Raw genomic sequence first — 20,414 nt, forward strand, 5'->3', positions numbered from 1 at the left:
CCGACTGCGCGACCGGCGGCCGCCGCCGCTACTGAGCATGCCCAGAGGGCGCCCGACGGACCCCCGCAGCGGGGCGGGCACGCAGCGGGCCCCCGGCAGGCTGACCGAGACCTGGATGGGTCGCGCCAACTCGAGGCTCTTCTCATCTCCTCCCACTCCCCCCACCCCGAGGCTGGCGTTAGGATGCCACCGTTGCCGCTGAGCCTTCATTCACGGCGCATTTCAGTGCTTTCGACTCAAAGACGCCAGGGGCTTCCAGCTGTGAGAAGCAATCACGTATTAGGAGGTTATGGAGGGGCAGTAGCAGTGCCAAAAGTGGCTTGGGACGCCAGCCCTTAATTTCAGTCAACCCCCTCCAACTCCCACCCCGCACAAAAACACAATAGAAGTAAAAGCAGGCAGTTTGTTAGAAGACACGTCTTCAGAACACCCTTCAAGTAACTTAACCTTAGCCCTCCTCCCCAGATTGTCGCCCTATTTGGAACCGACACTAATTTGAGAATGTAAAGATGCAGAATAATCCTAATTCTTTTTAAGTGAGCACATTTTTTTGAAGAAATAAGCGTTCGCCTCTCTTCCACCCGACCCCTTAGATAGTGCAGGTGTCAAGGTCCTGAGTAGATGACTAACCAAGTCATAGGAAAGGGATGCACGCCAGGAGGTAGGGGAGGTTCTGGAAGGGTACTCTGTCGCTGACTCCTGTGTGCCTGTCACTGGCACCTTAGATGAAAACTAGGCCTGGCTTTGCAGGTATCAGTCTGAGCAAGAAAATGTTGGGTAAAATCTTAGGTATCTGATTACGGCAAATGTTCTTCTAGTAGCACCTGTCTAGGCCCCTAGAAACGCACACACCTGGAAAAGACGTAAAATCTGCCCTGGACTCTCGGTTCCCAGGGCCTTGCCCCTCTGTCCCCCCAAGCCACGCCCCTCAGGGCTGCGCAAACTCAGTTACTACCTCCTAGGCCTTTTTCCCCTGCTGCGGCTGTCAAAATCCGGACTCCAGACTTCCTTAAGGGCTGGGACAGAGGCTCTGCGCATGCCCAACATCAGCCAGGGGGCGATAACACACGTGCTTACGGCCCGCCGTGGCGCCTGCGCGGTAGGAGCCTTGTGTCTGTACCCTTAGGACGCTCCTCGAACGTTTATTCCCGCTGTCTGCGCGAGCCCTGTTCGAGCTCAGTATCCTGTGCACACGCCTTGCAAGCGGCGGCGCCATGAGTCTGACTTCCAATTCCAGCGTACGAGGTGAAGTGGGGCCCGGGAGCGGGTGAGCCTGGCAGCCTGCGCACCTGCGGCATACTCAGCAGTGCCGTGAGCGCTCGCCGGTCCTGTAACCTTGAGATGCAGAAGGGCAAGCGCTTGGCTCCGCTGCGGCTTCTGAGCGGACCGGGAAAGGGGGCGAGGTCTAAGGATATGGATTGGCGGCGTCACCGGGCAAAAGCGGAAAGGAGCCATGCAAGGCATCTGCGCAGATTTGGACCAGGTCTACTCTAACGAGCCAAACCTTAATATTTGATAATGCTGCTGCTAGCATATCTTGTCTTCCCCAGAGATGCCTGTGTTCTTAAAATACAAGGCCGGGAGAGAAGCAGAGGTGGGGGAAGAAACATGTACCCCCTTCTTACGTTTAAATCAACGTGGAATCAGAACGCTGATTTTTCTGCAATCCTGAAATGATGCATGACTAATCTCTTTTTAGCTTTGTACCTTTTATTTTAAGGGAAGAAACTCAATCCAAGGTTTCCAGTTTTTTAATATGCCCCTGGCATCTGGCGTTTGGTGACGGTAATCCAGGAGAGAGGATTGAGAACCGAGCTCGTTGAGCTTTCAGCTTTCCCACCCTTGCTTCCATTCTGGTAGTACCTAGCGTTTAAACACTCTTAGCAGAAGGCCCAGTTAAAATTAACGTACTTTATAGAAGCCATTCAGCGTGAAGTTCCACGTTATGATTACTGTCGGTGGTATAGTAATACGGTGCTCAAGTTACATATGTGTGATCTCTCTGCCCAGGTATAAAACACCACACCCCCAGGTTTGGTTACCTGTAACAGTAGTTGAGTAAAGGTAAAAAGACGTCCAGAAGCTAAGTAGTAGTAGCCCATTGATTCATTCAGTAAATATTGAGCATTTTGGGTGCCAGGTAATGTAAAAAGTCCCTACCAACTGGAGTCTTAATTTCATAATACAGTGGTAAAAAATAGATTCTATAAATTGGAAAATTCACTTCTGTGGCCAGAATTTACCTGGCAGAGGAGTGAGGGTCATTATGACATTTTTAATTACTAATGAGGAACATAGAAGGTAATTTATTTGCAAACATTTTTTCAAAGGATACTTAATCTTGAGGCACCTTCAGTGCATTTAAAATAGGGAGTGATTTTTGTTTCTTTCTGGTTTTCTTTAAAAAAGAAAACTTTTCTCAAGAATGAGACTACTGTGTAAAATATTAATGTAATTTGTGCCACTGATATATTTAACTTTATAGGAAGGCTGTTTGTACAAGTGTGAGATGGAACAAAACGGGCCAAGACTTTTTTGTTTAAAATGTGGGGACATTTTGTGTAAATGGATACTAATCTTTGTGTAGTATACTATTAAAATGTGAAATAGATGAACCAAGACTTCTAATCACTCCCAGGCTGCTAACTAAAAAGTCAACAGTTCGAATCCACCAGCTGCTCCTTTGAAACCCTATGGGGCCCCTCTACTCTATCCTATAGGGTCACTACGAGTCAGAATCGACTCAAAGGCACACAACAACAATCTTCCCTGAGATCAAAACAAGTGTCTTTTGTTTTCTGGTTTTTTAGCCATGCGAACATTCAAAGGTGACTTTCCCAGTAGTTTGCCATTTTCTTAGGGGCAGGAAATTGCTTGGTGAAGTGGGTTATTAGAAATGAAGTACTCAACTTTGCTATGAGTAGCTACTTTTCATTTCATCTAAAAACATAAAGGTTGTTTTTCAGGACTTTACGCAAAGACCCAAAGGCCTTGTAGATCTCTTCTACTACACCTTCCTCCTCAAATATGGTGGCAGGGCAGAGAATGTCTTGGGGATCTACCTTGTAATTTAAATTTTAAATTTCATAAAATTTGGTTCTGGTCTTAATTTTCAAACCAATTAATCCCCACAGGTTGAAAATCTGCCTAGTTCTTCTAGTTTGAGGGGAGAAAAATAGAGGCGGCTGATCATGTTTCTTCTCAGTTAAATGAATTGATAATTATAAAGGCCTTATAATGATCCCTAACAATGCTAAGCACTACGTAAGTATGTGCCAAATAAAAAAGTAGTATTTGTGTGCGTGTGTGCAGAACTCTTGTTTGTATTCAGAAGAAAAATAATGCGTGGGTCATAAAAAAAAATAATGGCAGTAATCTAGGCAATGAAGATGAGTGATTGGAAATTGAAATACAGTCAAAGATTGTGGTGAGTAAGATGGTTCTTAATAACAGTTTGGTGGATGATATTATTAGTTTATTTTGGTTCCTGGCTTCCATTAGCCTTGACTGCTATGGAGTTCCCAGTTTCCATGACTCTTCACGCTCAGTAGATGCTCCTTGATACCTTCAAAATTCATTGAATTTTCTTTCATCTTTAATTCCTTCCCTTCTGTTTGCCAGGAAGGGATCAACTCTGAAACCATTCGCTACCCTCGTCCTTCAGATACTATTGTCTTCTGTTTCCTTAAGCCCTTTCCTCACCAGTGATATCCATTACTCTTAAATCATAAGCCCCAGCTCACAATAAGTTTCTTCTCTTCAGCCTAAAGTCTTTCATATTCACCTTCATCTTTAAAAAATAAACCAAATATTTTTAAAAGCATCCCTTAACCTACTTTTCCTTCAAATCACTTCTTATTTTTACTCTACCCTCAAATGGAAACCCTGGTGGTGTGGCGGTTAAGTGCTACAGCTGCTAACTAAAAGGTGGGCAGTTGGAATCCACCAGGTTCTCCTTGGAAACTATGGGGCACTTCTACTCTGTCCTATAGGGTTGCTATGAGTTGGAATCGACTCAATGGCAACAGGTTTGGGTTTTTGGGTTTTTACCCTCAAGTTACAAAATAGGGGTTTATCACTTCACTGTGTTGATTTATTCATCCCAAACCCTGAACACTACAAGCCATAAAACCTAAACTACATTTCATAAGTTCTTATTCCCTAACTTTTATATCCTTGGGTCTTTTATTGAAGCCAGTTGATAATTTTCCAATTTATTTTACCTCATTTTAACATATGAAAATATTGTTTAGGTTCTATAAATTCATTTAGTCATTTAAAGTAACTATTTAAAGGATTTTTTTTTCTTAAGAGATGTATAATTCATATTAAGAATAGAGGAGATAGCTTCTCTACGTTATAAAAAGCAAACAATGGGAGGAATTTAGGGTTGTAGATGAAACAAGATTGGCTACGAGTTGATAACTTGCTGGAGCTGAGTGATGGGTAAATGGGGTTCATTATACTAGTCCCTCTACATTTGTATTTGTCTGTTCCATAATAAAAAAGTTTTTAAAATTCTCAGAGGAGGCATTTAAATTCCACACTTTGATACAGTGGGTTAAGATTTAAGATGAGGCCAAAGGTATTATAAGTCATTTGGTGTAAGGATAATGTGATCATAAGATGGACAGCTGGAATCGCAAATAAATTTAAATTAGTAACCATTATTTTTTACTCAACTAAAAATGAGCACCACGAGTCTTAGAAAAAAACATACCTGGTACAGCCTACCAATCTGTGAGAAACCTAAGGGAGGGAAGGGTTTAAACACAGCTCCCCTCCCCCTCCCTTGAAAGGAACATTCTGATTCTGTGACAGTTGACAGTGGGCAGGAGAGGGCAGCTTTTGGCTGACAAGGGGCTAAAGGAAAAGAAACAGGGTGAGATTTCTGTATGAATGAGTAAAAGCAAAATAATCCCCACAGTAAAGAAAAGCCAAGGAATGGGTTATAAAAAAAAGGTGTGGGGTTTGGGAGGAGGTATGTTTTCTCGATCTCTGAGTAATTTTAAAAGAGAAAGCCAAAAATCACATACTAGTAGGTCAAGGGGAAAGTAAGATGGGGGAATTATTTAGAAATACTGTCTTTTCCTGTATTTTTGTTCTTTATATTGGCTTACCATTAATGGTACTTGCGTAGATGGAAAGCATTGTGAATTAAACAAGGTTGGGTGGGATGGGGTTTTGATCTGCTTATGGGATTAATTGTACCTGAGAGATGTGTATAGAAAAGGAAAGTGAGGATATACTGAAAACCCTGGTGGCATAGTGGTTAAGAGCTATGGCTCCTAATTAAAAAGTTGGCAGTTTGAATCCACCAGGCACTCCTTGGAAACTCTGTGGGGCAGAAGAGACAGAAATAATGCTCAGTTCTGAAACAGTGTCTGAAAGGTGCCAGGTGAAATATCTTGACAAAAATGGGACTTGGTAAAGTCCCTGTTACCTATAAGACTGTTTGTCCATTTTTAATAGGCATACACCCTATTCAGTTGGACTAAATGTTGCTTAGGTTTTATTATTTTTATTTACTGTTTCTGGTTTTCAATTCTTTCTCTACCCTACTTGTTGACTTTTGAGTCCATCATCATTTTTGTCTGTTGCCATATTGTTTCCTTTTCCTTCTTTTCCCTGCAATTGCCAATGGCATCCACAGCTTTTTGCCAGAAAAAACTGATTCAGGCTGTAGTAATGAAATGATAAAATAGCGACATTTATCTTGCTTCTGGGAACTCTTACATTTGTCCCTAATGAGATTTGAGAATTAGAGTTTAGGAAGAAAAAAAAAAATCCCAAGAATTTATCTAGCTCTGTGATTCTAGAACACTCAATTCAAGCAAATAACAAGGCTATTTCGCTAGCACACATATGGTACTATGATTTTGTATAGGATTATAAGTGAACCTTGCAGTGGGGTAGGGTCACAGTGCATGTTTTGATTCCCCATGAGGCAGACACAACTGAATAATAACTAGAGTTGTCTCCCATTTTTTAGATGATGCCTTAGCAGCTGGCTATTTTCCGTATCAGTTACTCTGTCATTTTCACTATTAAAAAATCAGAGGGAGGTAAAGGTTAAAAAAAAAAGAGCCACCATATGTATTCAGTGAGTAATATGAGAAAAGAGAATAAAAGAAGAATGTTTTAATGGCTAAAAGAAGATTCTTTTGGTCTGTCCTAAGTTTCAGATAGAAATTCCAAAGGAGACAATACAACCAAAATGTAGTCGTTCTTTGAGTCTCCAGACTTTTTGCCGTATGTAGGCACCATCAGGGAGTCCCTGGATGTGCAAACTGTTAATGCATTTGGCTGCTGACTGGAAGATTGGAGGTTTGAGTCTACCCAGAGGCACCTCTGAAGAAGGGCCTGGAGATCTACTGGAAAACCAGCCACTGAAAACTCTATGAGGCACAGTTTTACTCTGACACACTTAGGGTGGCCATGAATCCAAGTTGACTTCAAGGCAACTGGTTAGGCACCATCAAAACAAATATGCTAACGAGTACGTCATAGTTCACTTAAAAAGTAGGGTGTAATTAAGTTTAAAAGACTTAGAAAATTGTATCGTTTTAGTTTCTTGGGTATTTTCTTCCTCTTTTAAGTTTTTGCTAAAGATAAAAACATTCAGCAAATATTGAACATACACTATGCAAAGCAGTGTTTTAGCCCATTTCATGATAGATACATTAGTTATTCAGAGTAGCTTTCCATTAGCTAAGAAGTGGATTGCTATAACTCCTGTTATAGGGAATATTTTCTCAAGGGAGTTCCGTGGTAAATAATGTATCAGAAACGGAGGTTATGAATCCATCTGGAAGTCAGCGCAAATTTGCAGCCCTACTTGGAATCACCATGTGTAATACCATGAAGCAGCGCTAAAAATTGAAGAGAAATCTACACAAAATATGTAGTTAAAAACACTCTTCAATGAGGCCAAAGGTTTGAAGTTGTCAAATAACTTTATTAACTTGGTTTCTCAGTCATGCAGCATCTGGGAAGGACATTACGTTAATGTTTATTTTAAGGTGTTATAACAAGGAGGAATGGAAATGTAGGAAGGAAAACAAACTGAATTTCTTTGGAGAGAAAAATACTGCTGCAGTTGAAAACAGAATTCAAGGAACATGCTAATTAGAAGTATTTGATAAAAACTAAATTATTGAATAAGCCAGAAGACCAGGATAAAAGGAACTAAGTATGAGATTGGGTGTCCCTTTCCATTAGAGTTTTATGAGATTGAGCTCCAATTTTATGTCAGGCACTATTAGGTATTTTGATTGATCAAATCAGTGAAATGAGAAATTTGACAATAGTGCAAATAATCCATACAGTTAGTTATTCATTATGTATATGTTTATATTTGGCCTGGAATGTGTTTTTGTACTTAACTCTCTAGGGCTTTATTTGATAGTCTGGGAACTTATTTCAAACACTATGAAGATCTGACTCAGGAAGTACTGGGAAGCAGTCCAGTGTGTTTATCCTGACCCCTGTTCAACTTCTTCCTGCAGCCCACTCCATGCTGGGAATAGACAACTCTCCTCTGAGGCTGAGGCTAACCAGACTATGCCGAGCTTTCTTCTCTCCATCATTCCTTGGAACTGGGGTAGTTGTTCAGTGTTTGGGTTTCTAAAGACTCCTTAAAAAGCTGCGGGAAAAGACTAACTAGATGGTCTGTTACTCAAGCAAGTAGTTAAACAGAATAATGTCATTTATTTAAAATGACACAGGGAATTCAGATAATTACCCACTGGTGGATAATGAAATTTAGAACTTACTAAAGGAGAATTTTGACTGGAATTATATTAGTCATGTTTTCTACAAAATATGAAATTAGTGCATTCTGATTTTTGTTTTAATAATGAGAAAGCACTTTGAAATTAAAAAAAAAAAAAGTTTTGAATGACTTTGAAACCAAGAATCCTACTAGATATATTTCTTTGAATGTAGAAATTAAGGATTTTGTTTTATTCTTTTTAGTTTTTGTTCCATTACTAATTCTGTTTGTGGTTATGCTTTATGTGGTACTGCAATTGAGTTTTGGTAAATTAAATCATTTTAAAATCACTTAGAGACTTAGACCTTGCTATTAAAATGAACTCTGATGAGTCGTTTTGTTAACTGCCCCCTGATTTTTTTTTTTCCTGTTTTAATCTGAATGTTTGTTTCAGGTTTGTTTGTCTGTTTTAAAGCGATGAGTATTCGCAGGGTCACATATTATTTTAAATCTGTTTATGAACACTTTTTAAAGATTATGAAACCTTGTTTTTCCTCTTCATCTGTAGAAAAATTTTTGAGTTTCCCTCTTCTATCTTATGTAGCTGTCATCACTCACAAAATACACGGTTGCCTCAGTAAGGGCTGGGTAAAGTGTTAGCAAAGGACTTTTACACCAGTGTGTTCTGTTCACTTTGTTAACCTTTGACTATTGGAAAACCTTTGACTGTTGGGACACGTAATACGCCAAAACTGAAATTCCCAAAAATTCGTGTTAGATTATTAGTGTATATTTTGGTGTTGATAATTATCCCCGTTTCTCTTCCCTGCTATAGTTGAATGGATCGCAGCAGTTACCATTGCTGCTGGGACAGCTGCTATGGGTTATCTGGCTTACAAGAGATTTTATGTTAAAGATCATCGCCACAAATCTATGGTAAACCTTCACATCCAGAAGGACAACCCCAAGGTGGTACACGCTTTCGACATGGAGGATTTGGGAGATAAAGCTGTGTACTGCCGTTGCTGGAGATCCAAAAAGGTGAGGAAAACCAGCCCTTCACATCAGTGTCGTTTTCACTGTAAGACCTCTTTTTAAACTATTCTGTCAAAATTTTATCAGATAGCCTTCCTTTTTTTTTTTTTTAGTGAGACTTAACCTTTTCTGTTTTCTATGATCTCTTCAAGAATATATTTACCAAAAGGTATGATCCCTGCACAGTGAAATTACATCATACTGTCATTGAGTTTAGGTGAATTTAACCATATTCTTGATTGAAGACCAGAGAAAAGTCCCTTTGCTTACTCTTAGTATTTCCTCCCCAAATGGATTGTACCTTCTATTGTCCCAGGAAAGGGAATCTACAGCCCATGTACATAGAGAAACAAAACGAGTAAATTCTCTTTTTGAGCTTTCAGGGTCCTGGGTTCTAGGATAAGTCTTGGAAATATCAAGGGAAACTTTTTTAAAAAATTACCCTTGAAAATTTCTTATGTGACAAATGTATCGACCCTGTATCTTAAACCTCTCTTTGAGTGGTAGCTCCTATAGTTAAATATCTAAGGATATAGAATGGGAAAAAAAATCTTACTTTATTTTGCAAGAACTGCATTTCATCAGGTTCCCTTTGGAAGCCTTATTTGTGGTAGCTGCAGCATTTAAATAGTGATGACAGCCAATGATCTAAAAATGGTAAAATGTTGTCCTAAGCTCATCTTTAAAGACTTCGTATACCAAATGACTTCATAATTTCTGGTGTATTGTGAGAAATGGAAACCCTGATGGCCTAGTGGTTAAGAGCTACAGCCCCCAACCAAAAGGTCGGCAGTTCAAATCTACCAGGCACTCCTTGGAAACTCTATGGAGCAGTTCTGCTCTGTCCTTTAAAGTTGCTATGACTCAGAATCAACTCAATGCCAGGAGATTTGGTTTGGGTTTTTTTTTTTTGCAAGAAATAGGTTGAAAATACTGCATGTACTGCCACTATTAGCATTCAAATAAAATGGATTTCACTACAGATAACACTAAAAGGCCCAAAAAAATAGACACTAAAAATGATGTTTCTGTTTCTGAAAGCACATTATGTTGAGGCCCCACCCGCAACAGTGGAGAGCCATTATCTTGCAAGTATGGATGAAGCCACATAGTTGGTACTGGAAAGCATATTCTACCATGCCCCTTCCTCTATACAGTTGATCCTGGACAGTCTAGTGATACCATGATTAGATTATATCTTATATCTGAAACTGGTGAACATATGGAACCAAGAATTAATAAGCCCATTACAACCAGCTATGCCTTAAGAGCACTGTGCATTTGGAATATGGGATTGTTAATAAGTACTAATGGGATTGCTAGAAAATAATCTCTCAGTAATATTCTGAAGACGAGGGTGGTTTGTTTTTAAAAAGGTGTGCTTAGACTTCAGTCTGTTGTTGCCTTCCAAAACAAAAAGTGATACCTCGATGAACTTCTAAATTGATGTCGTAATAGTTAAAGTCAGTGTTCTTAACTTTATTTAGTGTCTACTCTAAAAAATGTAACAGCATATATATATGTATATATATATAAACCCATGCTGTCGAGCTGATTCCAACTCATAACGACCCTATAGGACATACATATGTGTGTGTGTGTGTATATATATATATGTAAGTATGTATGTATATTATTCCATCCCCACCCCTCTCCTCCCCCAAAGCATTTTGAGGAAACAATCAGCTGAATGTGATGTGGAATATGGGAGAGAAGCTAAAGCTCATTGACGGGTCTAAGCATGTAGGATTAGAAGAGGGATGGTGCCATTAACAGAAATCAGGAATTTAAGGTAAAGAGCTGATTTTTCAGGAGAGTGATGAATTCAGTTTCAAAGAGTAACTTTGAGGTGACAGTTGAATGCAGATGTACAGCAGACTATCTGATATGTGGGACGAAAGTTGAGACATCGGGGTTGCAGATAGAGATAAGCAAAACTGATGACTCAAGCCTAGAAATACAGAGATCCTCTATACAGATAAAAATCAAGGAGAGATGAATTCGTGGAGCATTTTCTGCATTTTGGAAAGAGGAACAAGTGCCAATAAAGGAGATGGAATGAGCAGGAAGGGTTAGAAGAAAACTAAGAATATCATGGCCTCATAGTAGAAAAAAGAAAAAAAGTTCAGAGAAGACTTGGTAGTGAACATCACCTGTGCAAAGACAACCAGGTGAATAAAATATTATAGTAAGACTGTTGGATTAAGCAATTAAGAGGCAGTTGACTCTCAGTGGACAATAAATGATGTCATTTCAACAGAATATCAGAATAGAACCTGTGTCCAAGAGGGTTAAAGTGTGAATAACTAGTAAGGAAGTTTTAGGGCTCTGAATGTATGTGAAAATTTCAGTAAATGTGACAGTGAAGGGAAAAAAATAACGTAACTATTTGAGTGAACTCTAAAGCTTGACTGAAGCCAAATAAAGGGTATTTGCTTTGTTTGGATTTTTCTGCAGGTAAAGGGTCCAATAATGCAAATAAGGATTTTCATGGAGTAAGAGCTCATAGCATCACAGGAAGAATCACAAATGGACACAAGCTAGTCGTTTAAATGTTTATTAGACTTTATAATTCAGCAAAACATTCTAGGACTATTCTTACTTTGTACAATTTATACTTAGAGTTTCCAGATGGTTAGACTAGGGATTGCCAGTTCCCATAGGCCAACTTTAAGAGAAGGAATGCCAGTCCCCAGTCCATTTTATTTTCAATTTTCTCAATGTCCTTTTTTTTTTTTTTTTTTAGCTTATGTTTTACACCAGCTAGTGATCTTCTTTTTTTTTATTTAGTGATCTTCTTTGCCTCTAGGATTTATCCCTTCTGAATTTTCACAGAAAATTTCCTGCTTGAATCCATTCAGAGTTCACTTTGAGGAGTCCCTGAGTGGCACAAACAGTTAAGTGCTCAACTACTAGCCAAAAGGCTGGCAGTTGGAACTCACTTGGAGGATAGGCCCGGCGATCTGCTTTCAAAAGGTCCCAGCCTCGAAAACCCTGTGGAGCAGCTCTACTCTGCTGCACATGTGGGGTTGCCATGAGGAGAGTTGACTCACAGCAACTAACAACAACAACACAGATGCCAGAGTTCGCTTTGAATATTATTCAGGTTAATGGATGTTGTTATTTGTCAGATACTTTCGGAAACTCCTTTCATTCCTAAGATGCCAAGTCTCATGCTTACATGCCAGTTCATAGGGGTGTGTAATTAATACCTTTGATTAGATGGCTACATTGAGTTTATATTCAATTTTTCTCTCAAACGTACCAGTTGTGTTTATTATGTAACAAAATTTAAATACTTTTACCAATCTGAAGTATAATGTTATATGTGATATAATCTTTAATTCTAATTCATGTAAGAGTTACAATCACTAGTAACCTGTTGTGTGCATTTGACATTTTTTGAGGAGGTTTCCCAAACTTGGTGAATCAGAATCTCATAGTGATGTACAGAAATTACACTTTTTAACAGACCTCATTCCTCCCCTCCTCCCAGAATTGGTATGTCTTCAACTGTTTCCAAGACTCTGGCCTATTTCATAGTATTTCACAAAAAATGTTATACATACTTGAAGAGAGAAGGAAAGGAACCAATAGAAAAGAAAGGATTAAGGTGACTACAGGGCAAGACAGTGGTGTCTTAAAAGAGAGTGGAAGGAAATGAAATTAAGAGCACAAGTAGGAAAAATCAGCCTTAAAAAGGAAGGGGTAGTCTTATTTTCAAAACAAGATGAGAGAACTTTGACGTAAGAGGAAGGAATTTGTAACGTAGTCTTTCTTGCTAGGTTCCCATCCCCATCCACCATCCCAGATAGGTTGCATCATTTGCTGAGTTGTATGGTGGTCACCTAAGAAGCAGGAAGAGAGTCTGAGCAGGGACTGCGGAGGAATGCAGACCAGGATACATACCAGAAATAGAGGAAAGGCTTGTCAGTTTAGGATCCATTGAATTGAAATGCAACTGGACATACTATGTAGAATCGTTTTCTTTCATTTATAACTTCGGGATTTATTTTTGTTGCTGTTGGCTTTTTTGCGGGGAGGGGGTATGTGTGTTAGTTATAGAAAGTCCCCACCCTATTAACTGGCTTGGAGGTGGATTGACTTTGTCCATTTCTTCATAGAAACAATATTCTGACTGTTGATTATTTCCCTTGGCCAATCCACATGAGGACAGTTGTGTAAAATCTTAATTTCTCTTTATACATTTTCTTATTGTATCTATCTTATGTTTTATTAAAGTAAGTGCCTAAGAATGGTATAAATGTCATATTGTTCTCTAAGGTAGCCTCAAAGATCCCATAACTTTTGTTTTCCTTCTTGTCTTAGTTATCTAGTGCTGCTATAACAGAAATGCCACAAGTAGATGGCTTTAACAGCTTCTTCCTGGTTCCTTGGAGATCTCTACGTGTCGTGGCATCTCTCTTCACTCATCTCTGCTTGCTCACTTGCTTTTTTAATCTCTTTTATATCTCAAAAGAGATTGACTCAAAATACACCTTACACTAATCCTACCTCATTAACATAACAAAGACAACCCATTCCCAAATGGGATTATGACCACAGGGATAGAGGTTAGGATTTACAACACATATTGGGGGGACACAGTTCAATCTGTAACACTGCTCAGACAAAGCAAGCATGCTTCTCATAGCAGTTTATGGTAGCGAGCCAACTTCCTTGGGAAACAGAATCAAATCACTCACTAAAATTACAAAGTTTCAGAGGAGGCTGATAAATTTTTTTTTTTTTTTTAAAGTTGCAGGTAGACTAGATAGGTCAAGGAAGAGAATTAATTTATTTTAACATTGAAATCACCCTAAAAACTGAAACATCACAACTTTAGATGTGGGGCCGTAAAAAATAAATCTTGTGTTTTTTATGAAAACCCTGATAGTGCTGCTAACATTCCAAGTGGAGAGCCAGGATCTCTCCAGTGTTTTTTTTTTTTTTTCCCTCCTGAACCTTTATTCCAATCTCTTCTTCTCATCATTTCTTCCCTAGTTTTAAAGACATTTGGGATTTGTAGTTTTCTAATTGGGTTAACAAATGTAATAGGGTATTTTCTGGATATACGGGAAATTCAGCCGATTTAATTCAGAAACTTGCTACAGAATTTAAGAAACACTGGCATCTTAGAACAGATTTTAGAATCAACTGTGAGCTAAAATTTTTTTCATCAATTGTTAGATCTTTTTAGTTTTAAGTATTGATACTACATAAACCAAATTAAATACTTACTGTGTTTTTTGTAATTCCAGTTCTTTGACAATTTGACAAATTTCAGAACTTTAAATGAAAGGAGGTTATTAAAATTTTTATGTTTTCTTCACGTTACTATTAGTACAAAACTACTATACTTCCTAGATTGTATTTGAAAGTTTGTATTCACTACGCAGTTTCTATTGCATAGAAGGGTCAAAATAAAACAGGCCACTTCTTAAAAAACTTAAATATCATTATGTAATTTACCATTTGAATTTTAATGCCAAGTAATTAACACTCATTCACTTATACTATATTGAAAGGCATAAATTAATTTTAATACATATATTCCATTAACATGTATGATGTAGTCTTAAGAAACGGCTAATTCTATCTTGAAATTACCCATTTTGCCCCTTCTTTGAAAAAACTTTTTTAATCTTTAACTTAAAATATAGATTCGCTATGAGTCGGAATTGCCTCAATGACAGTGGGTTGGGGTTAACTTAAAATGAGAAACCACCAGTGAATAAATATAAGAATACCTAATCTTCACTGAAGATTGGGAGATGATTCTGACTTAAGTGAATAATTTCTGGGGTTAAGTGGTACACAACAGTACTATTAGAAAAGATCTGTCTCTCTGACAAAATTATTTTTAATACCTCGTTTCCATTTTAAAGGTATAAAAGTTTTATATGCTTCAAAAGCATAGAAGTTTGTTAACAAATATCCAGGATCTACTACTATTTTTTTCAATATTTATTTATTTGTTTATTTTTAAGAACTTAAAGAAACAAGCTAATTTCAGTTTTCAGAGCTACATGATTTTTTTTTTTAATTCTCATTTTAAATGTATGGCTTTGGTTTTCAACATTTTGTGATGATTTCTTCCTATATTTCTCTCTTGATTTCACTCCTTTTCTTGATTCTATATATGGAAGAAAATAATTTGAGATAATATATTACTTCTAATTACCTTCAGCCTGAGGTTAAAAAAGAAATATGTGTTAAACATGCCAAAAAAGAAATAAAAGTTAAACATGCCATGTCAGTAATTACTTGAGGCTTTTATTTAGAAATATTTCATTTTTTAGAAACACATTTTGTAACCTGTGTGGCATAGTCAACACTGAAATGTTTTGCCTGTGCTATTTATAAAAATGGAGTCTTTAAAATGTAAACTTTTATTCTCACTATAAAATCCTGTGTTTGTTTATTAAACATATGTCACTTAGAAATGCAATTCTTTGCTGTGGAATACTTTTTAGTTTGGTTTTTATAGCCTCTTTCCTCATCTGAGCCAAGAAAAAACTGAAAGCTTGGGTTCATGTTTTTGCTGCAAGGATTTGTTTTTAATATCCATATAGTGTGTACCACATCTTAACTGACCTAAGACATAAAGCAGGGTCAGCTTTACATACGTTACATATACATAGCCTCCACCACAGGATAGACTTTATATCTGGAAATACAAGATACGCTGATACCTTGAGGTTTTCTGTAATTTTTAACTAACGTAGTGCTAATCAGAATACTTTACAGATAGTAAAATTAAAATTGGATTTCTTTAGCATCAGCCAAATAATATGTTAATTTTAGGATAGAGACTTTTTTTAAATAATATTTTATTGTGTTCAAGGTGAAAGTTTACACACCAAATTAGGTTTCGATTTAACAATTTCTACATAAATTATTCAGTGATATTGGTTACATTTTTCACAATGTGTCATCCTCATTCATTCTGTTCTGGCTGTACCATATCAAGTACTCTAGTTTCTCTGTCCCCTTATAATTCTCATCTTTGCGTTAGAGTAATTTTTGACCATTTGGTCTCATATAAATGATTTTTTAAAGGAACTCATTACTCACAGCTGATATTCTTTATTTTATGAGCCAATCTGTTATTTACCTCAAGGAATGATTTTGGTTTAAGGTTTAAAGGGTATCTCAGGGCAACACTCTCGGGGAGTCCTGTAATCTCAACTGGTCCAGTAAGTCAGGACTTTTTAAGAATTTGAGTTCTGTTCCACATTTTTCTCCCATTCTAAAAGGATCCATCTCTTGTGACCCTGATCAGAACGGTTGGTAGTGGTAGCCGGGTACCATCTAGTTCTCCTAGTGGAAGGGTATTGAGACCATGGTTCATGTAGACTATTAGTCCTGTAGACTACTTTTTTCTTGGAGTCTTTGGTTTCCTACTTTGTCTTTTGTTCCTGAGGAGTAGAGACATACCTTAGCCACTCACTAGCTAGACCTCAGACACTACCATATTGAAATGTAGAACATACACTTTACGAACCATGTTATGCCAGTTAATGGAGTTGTCCCACGAGACTATGGTCCTAAATCTTCAAACCCAGAAAACTAGTCTTGCAAGGCGTGTAGTTATATCTAAGAACTATCCGTACCTGTGTCCCCTATGTGGTTGATTATGTACATGGATACACATGCATGCACACACATACCTGTATGTACATATGCCTATAGATAACATCTATCTGTGCACACATACTTACCCACATATTCATCCCCATACACATATATCCCAAGATACATATTTGTGTAACCACCCACATATTTTTTGGTGGTATTGCAAAATAATATTTGTCATATTCTTTACCAAAAATATTCTTTTCTCTTGTTCACTTATTAGTGCTATAATTTACCTCGGTCATTCTGTGTGCATTTCACCCAGGATAGAGACTTCTGATTATCTAAGTTTAGGATTATATACCATCATTGTCTAGAAAAAATTATACTCCCTTCCCTATGAGTCACGGCTGCTAACCAAAAGGTCAGCGGTTCAAATCCGCCAGGTGCTCGTTGGAATCCCTATGAGGCAGTTCTTCCCGGTCCTGTAGGCTCGCTATGAGTCAGAATTGACTCAGCAGCAATGGGTTTGGTTTGGTTTGTTCCTATGAGTAGTGAGGTGATTGTGATTCAGATAATGCCAAACTCTTGTTACTTTATTCTTCCTAAGTAGGCTCCTTAGAAACTCTATGGGGCAGTTCTACTCTGTCCTGTAAGGTCGCTATGAGTCAGAATCAACTCAACAGCAACAGTTCAGTTGGGTTTATATGTGGAATATATTATGATAAAATTATGAATAAAGCTATGCCAGATTAGGAAGCAGCAGCTTCTAATATTGAAGCAACAGGATCTTAGAACTTCATTTGCAAAGTGTGCCTTACAGAACACTGTGGTAATGGATCTCAGAGTTATTCGATGGTCCAGTCAGCTTGGGAAATTCTGAGTTAAAATAGTGTTCTTTATAGCAGGACCTTTTAAAAAGAGGGCTAGATGATGTGTTTTTTTGTTGGTGGTGGTTGGTTTTTTGGTTTCTAATCGCATGAAACGAAATCACAACATTTTGTGGGATTTGTCTCATCCGAAGCACCCTCAGGGAAACTGAAAAATTTAGTTCCTTTACCTCCTATTGGACACCAAAATGTCAGTTATATTTAAAATGTGAAATCGTGAAAATTTATATTCATTACGTCTCTAAAAGAAAGAAGTTTCAATGAAGGGCAAGAAAGGAAAATACTGACAAATGTCATGAAAATGGAGAAATTAAGAGTATGAAAAAAATAAGCAGAATGAAAAGTTTGGCAAAAAATTTGCTAAAAAGATGATCAATAAAGGGATAATTTACAAACTTATTTTAAAGGAATGAACTTAGACTCCTGCAAATGAATAGGAAGTGGACATAGGCAGGTCATTAGAAAAGAAATACAAGTAGTACTTAAACATGGAAAAAGTTTCAATATCCATAATCATATGTCACACAATGGAAATGCAATTGTTGATCTGCATATTATCCACAAGTTGATTTCTTTCTCCTACATAGAATATATATATACTTTAAGAAAGTCTATAAGGTGACCAAGAAAAATCTTCCTATGGAGTTACCACGTTTATATGTGAATTAAGCATCACTCCCACTCTCCCAAGCATAATCTTGATTTTGCAATTAGACATTTCATATTCTCTGTTTCTCTCCCTAGTTCCCACTCTGTGATGGGTCTCACACAAAACACAATGAAGAGACTGGAGACAACGTGGGACCTCTGATCATCAAGAAAAAAGAAACTTAAATGGACAGTATTGATGCCGCAAACCAACTTGTCATGGTGTTACCTGATTATTTAATTAGAATGACTACCACTGCTGTCTGTTCGCACCCCCTGGGTTCTAGATGTGGTATAACGCAAATCACAGCTTTCGCATTCGTGGCATTTGCCTTACTTGTGGAAATATCATGGTGCACATTTGTTCAATCAAAAAAAAAGGAAAAAGTAAAAACCAACCTCATGGCCTGTGGGTTATTTTGGTCTTGTGAGAATATGTCTCTTTAAATTCAAAATAATGATATTAGAATGTAGTTGTATGTTGAAGTTAACATATTAAATTGCCCTCAAAATCATGTATATGCAGACTGTACTTGTAAGTTTCAAAGAAAAATTATCACTTTTTCGTATTACTTAGTTACCAGAGAAAGTAAATTAGATGTGGTTAAACTATATTAATTTCTTAATGTGGTTGTGTGTCATCCTGTCAATTCTGACTCATAGTGACCACATATGACAAATAGAACTGATAGGGTTTCCTAGGCTGTAATCTTCACAGGACATATCTTTTAAATGATCCATTGAAGATGCCAATGGTGGAGATTTAGATCAATGTAGTAGTGGATTTAAAGTGGTCATAAGGGATGTCTTAAAATGTAATGTTCTGGGATTCTTGCCCGAGGAGCAGCAAGCATTTCAACTGGGGACATGGAAGAAATTGGAGAGGACACAAAGTCAGGTCTCTTGAATGCAAAGCCACATTTTCATGCCTGAAATAGTAGTCACAAGGCTAAATCAAAGATGTGGGGACTATTTTTTTTTTAAACCCACTGTCTAATCCAGCACGTGGCTGATACTATTTTGGAGAGAAAAATAAGAATTGCATCCTCTTTTAAATTGTATGATTTTTTTCTTAAAAACAAAGATTTGAAGACGAGTGTTTATGTAATATTCTTCTTCAGACTTAAACCAGAAATATTGCATTCATAAATTATTCAGAAAATATGAAAGCTGAAGATAATTAGGAATAAAAGAATTAAGAAAGCCTTAGTTAATATTTTTAAAGAGATTAGGTTTTGGATTTTATAGGTTAGAAGGAAAAAAAATCGTGATAAAGTTCATATATAGTTTATTTCAGGTAAAACAACTTGAAGTTGGGGAAAGTGCTCAAAATAGGTAAAACCAAACCAATGGACATCTGTTCAATTCCGGCCACCGCAGCCCCAGGTTTATCAGTGGAATCGTGCTCTGCAGGGTTTTCAGTGGCTGATTTTTTGGAAAGTAGATCACCAGACCTTTCTTCCCAGGTGCCTTTGGGTAGACTTCAACCTCCAACCTTTAGGCTAGCAGCCGAGCGTGTTAACCATGTTAACCACTTGCACTCCCAGGGGTTTCTCAAACAGGTACACATTCCCATTATTTCTTTTCGTATAATTGAATTCTCAGTAGTAGTCAGTCACAAGTTTCCATTTGCTAAAATCCAGTTACTTTGGAACTCCCAAGAATCAATGAAACTAGACATCAACATTTCTGTTATATATAATCACATTTAAAATACACAGTTTGGTGTATTAGTTTTATTGTATAGATAAAGTCAATGCCAGAATTGTGTAGCTTTAAGTAGCCTTTGTGATTTATATTTGGACATGTCTTTAAAGCACAAAATCTAAAATCCTACAGATCCTGATTGTGTTTGATTCTTGGGCTGAATTCCCCTTGCCCCCCCCCCCACCCCCACCCTTTTTTTTAATATTGTGTTTTTAGTGTAAGTTTACGCAGGAAATTTGGTTCTCTTTTAACAATTTCTATACATATTGTTCATTGACCTTGGTTACATTATTCACAATATATCAGTGTTCTCATTATTTCCATTTTGGTTGTTACTCCCCCCACCCCTTTTTTTTAAAACAAGTATATGAATGAGTCAGCAAAAGAGAGCATCATACTTCCAAAGGTTAATTGTTTAAAAAACAAAAATCCAAAAAATGTCAAAGTTCAGGGGCATCTTTAACTTGACAAACTAAACTGTATTCTTAATTGTAAAGTTTAAATTTGTTAGTCTTTTTTATAGTTAGCAAAAAAAAAAAAAACTAGTATCAGTTCTCAAAACTTTTTCTAAGGTGTAGGATATTTGTGTGTGTGTGTGGTGAAATTAGAAATGATCATTTTACTGAGAAGTGCAAATCTACTTTTTGCATTTTAAGAATCCAAAACAATTAGATAGATGTATTTTTAGGGTCACATTCAAATTCCATTACATGTTTTTGAACTAGAGTTTCTTTAGAATGATAAAACTTTTTCATATCACTTAGTGAACCTAAAAAAATAAAATGGATGTGATTAAGTTCATATGAAACTTTTCACACAGAGACCATCGTGTGCAATTACTG

At 37.3% G+C, this 20,414-nt stretch overlaps 1 protein-coding gene across 1 annotated transcript; it reads left to right on the top strand.

The window, feature by feature from the left end:
• The first annotated feature begins 247 nt into the window (after positions 1–247).
• On the top strand, positions 248–20,143 carry CISD1 (CDGSH iron sulfur domain 1). The gene is made up of 3 exons (XM_003409271.4): positions 248–1,245; positions 8,550–8,755; positions 17,962–20,143. Exons 1-3 carry the CDS (start codon positions 1,215–1,217, stop codon positions 18,049–18,051), a joined length of 327 nt encoding a protein of 108 aa, XP_003409319.1. The 5' UTR covers positions 248–1,214; the 3' UTR covers positions 18,052–20,143.
• The last annotated feature ends 271 nt before the right edge of the window (positions 20,144–20,414 follow it).

Source organism: Loxodonta africana, chromosome 16 (genome assembly GCF_030014295.1).
Source record: "Loxodonta africana isolate mLoxAfr1 chromosome 16, mLoxAfr1.hap2, whole genome shotgun sequence".
Classification (NCBI taxonomy): domain Eukaryota; kingdom Metazoa; phylum Chordata; class Mammalia; order Proboscidea; family Elephantidae; genus Loxodonta; species Loxodonta africana.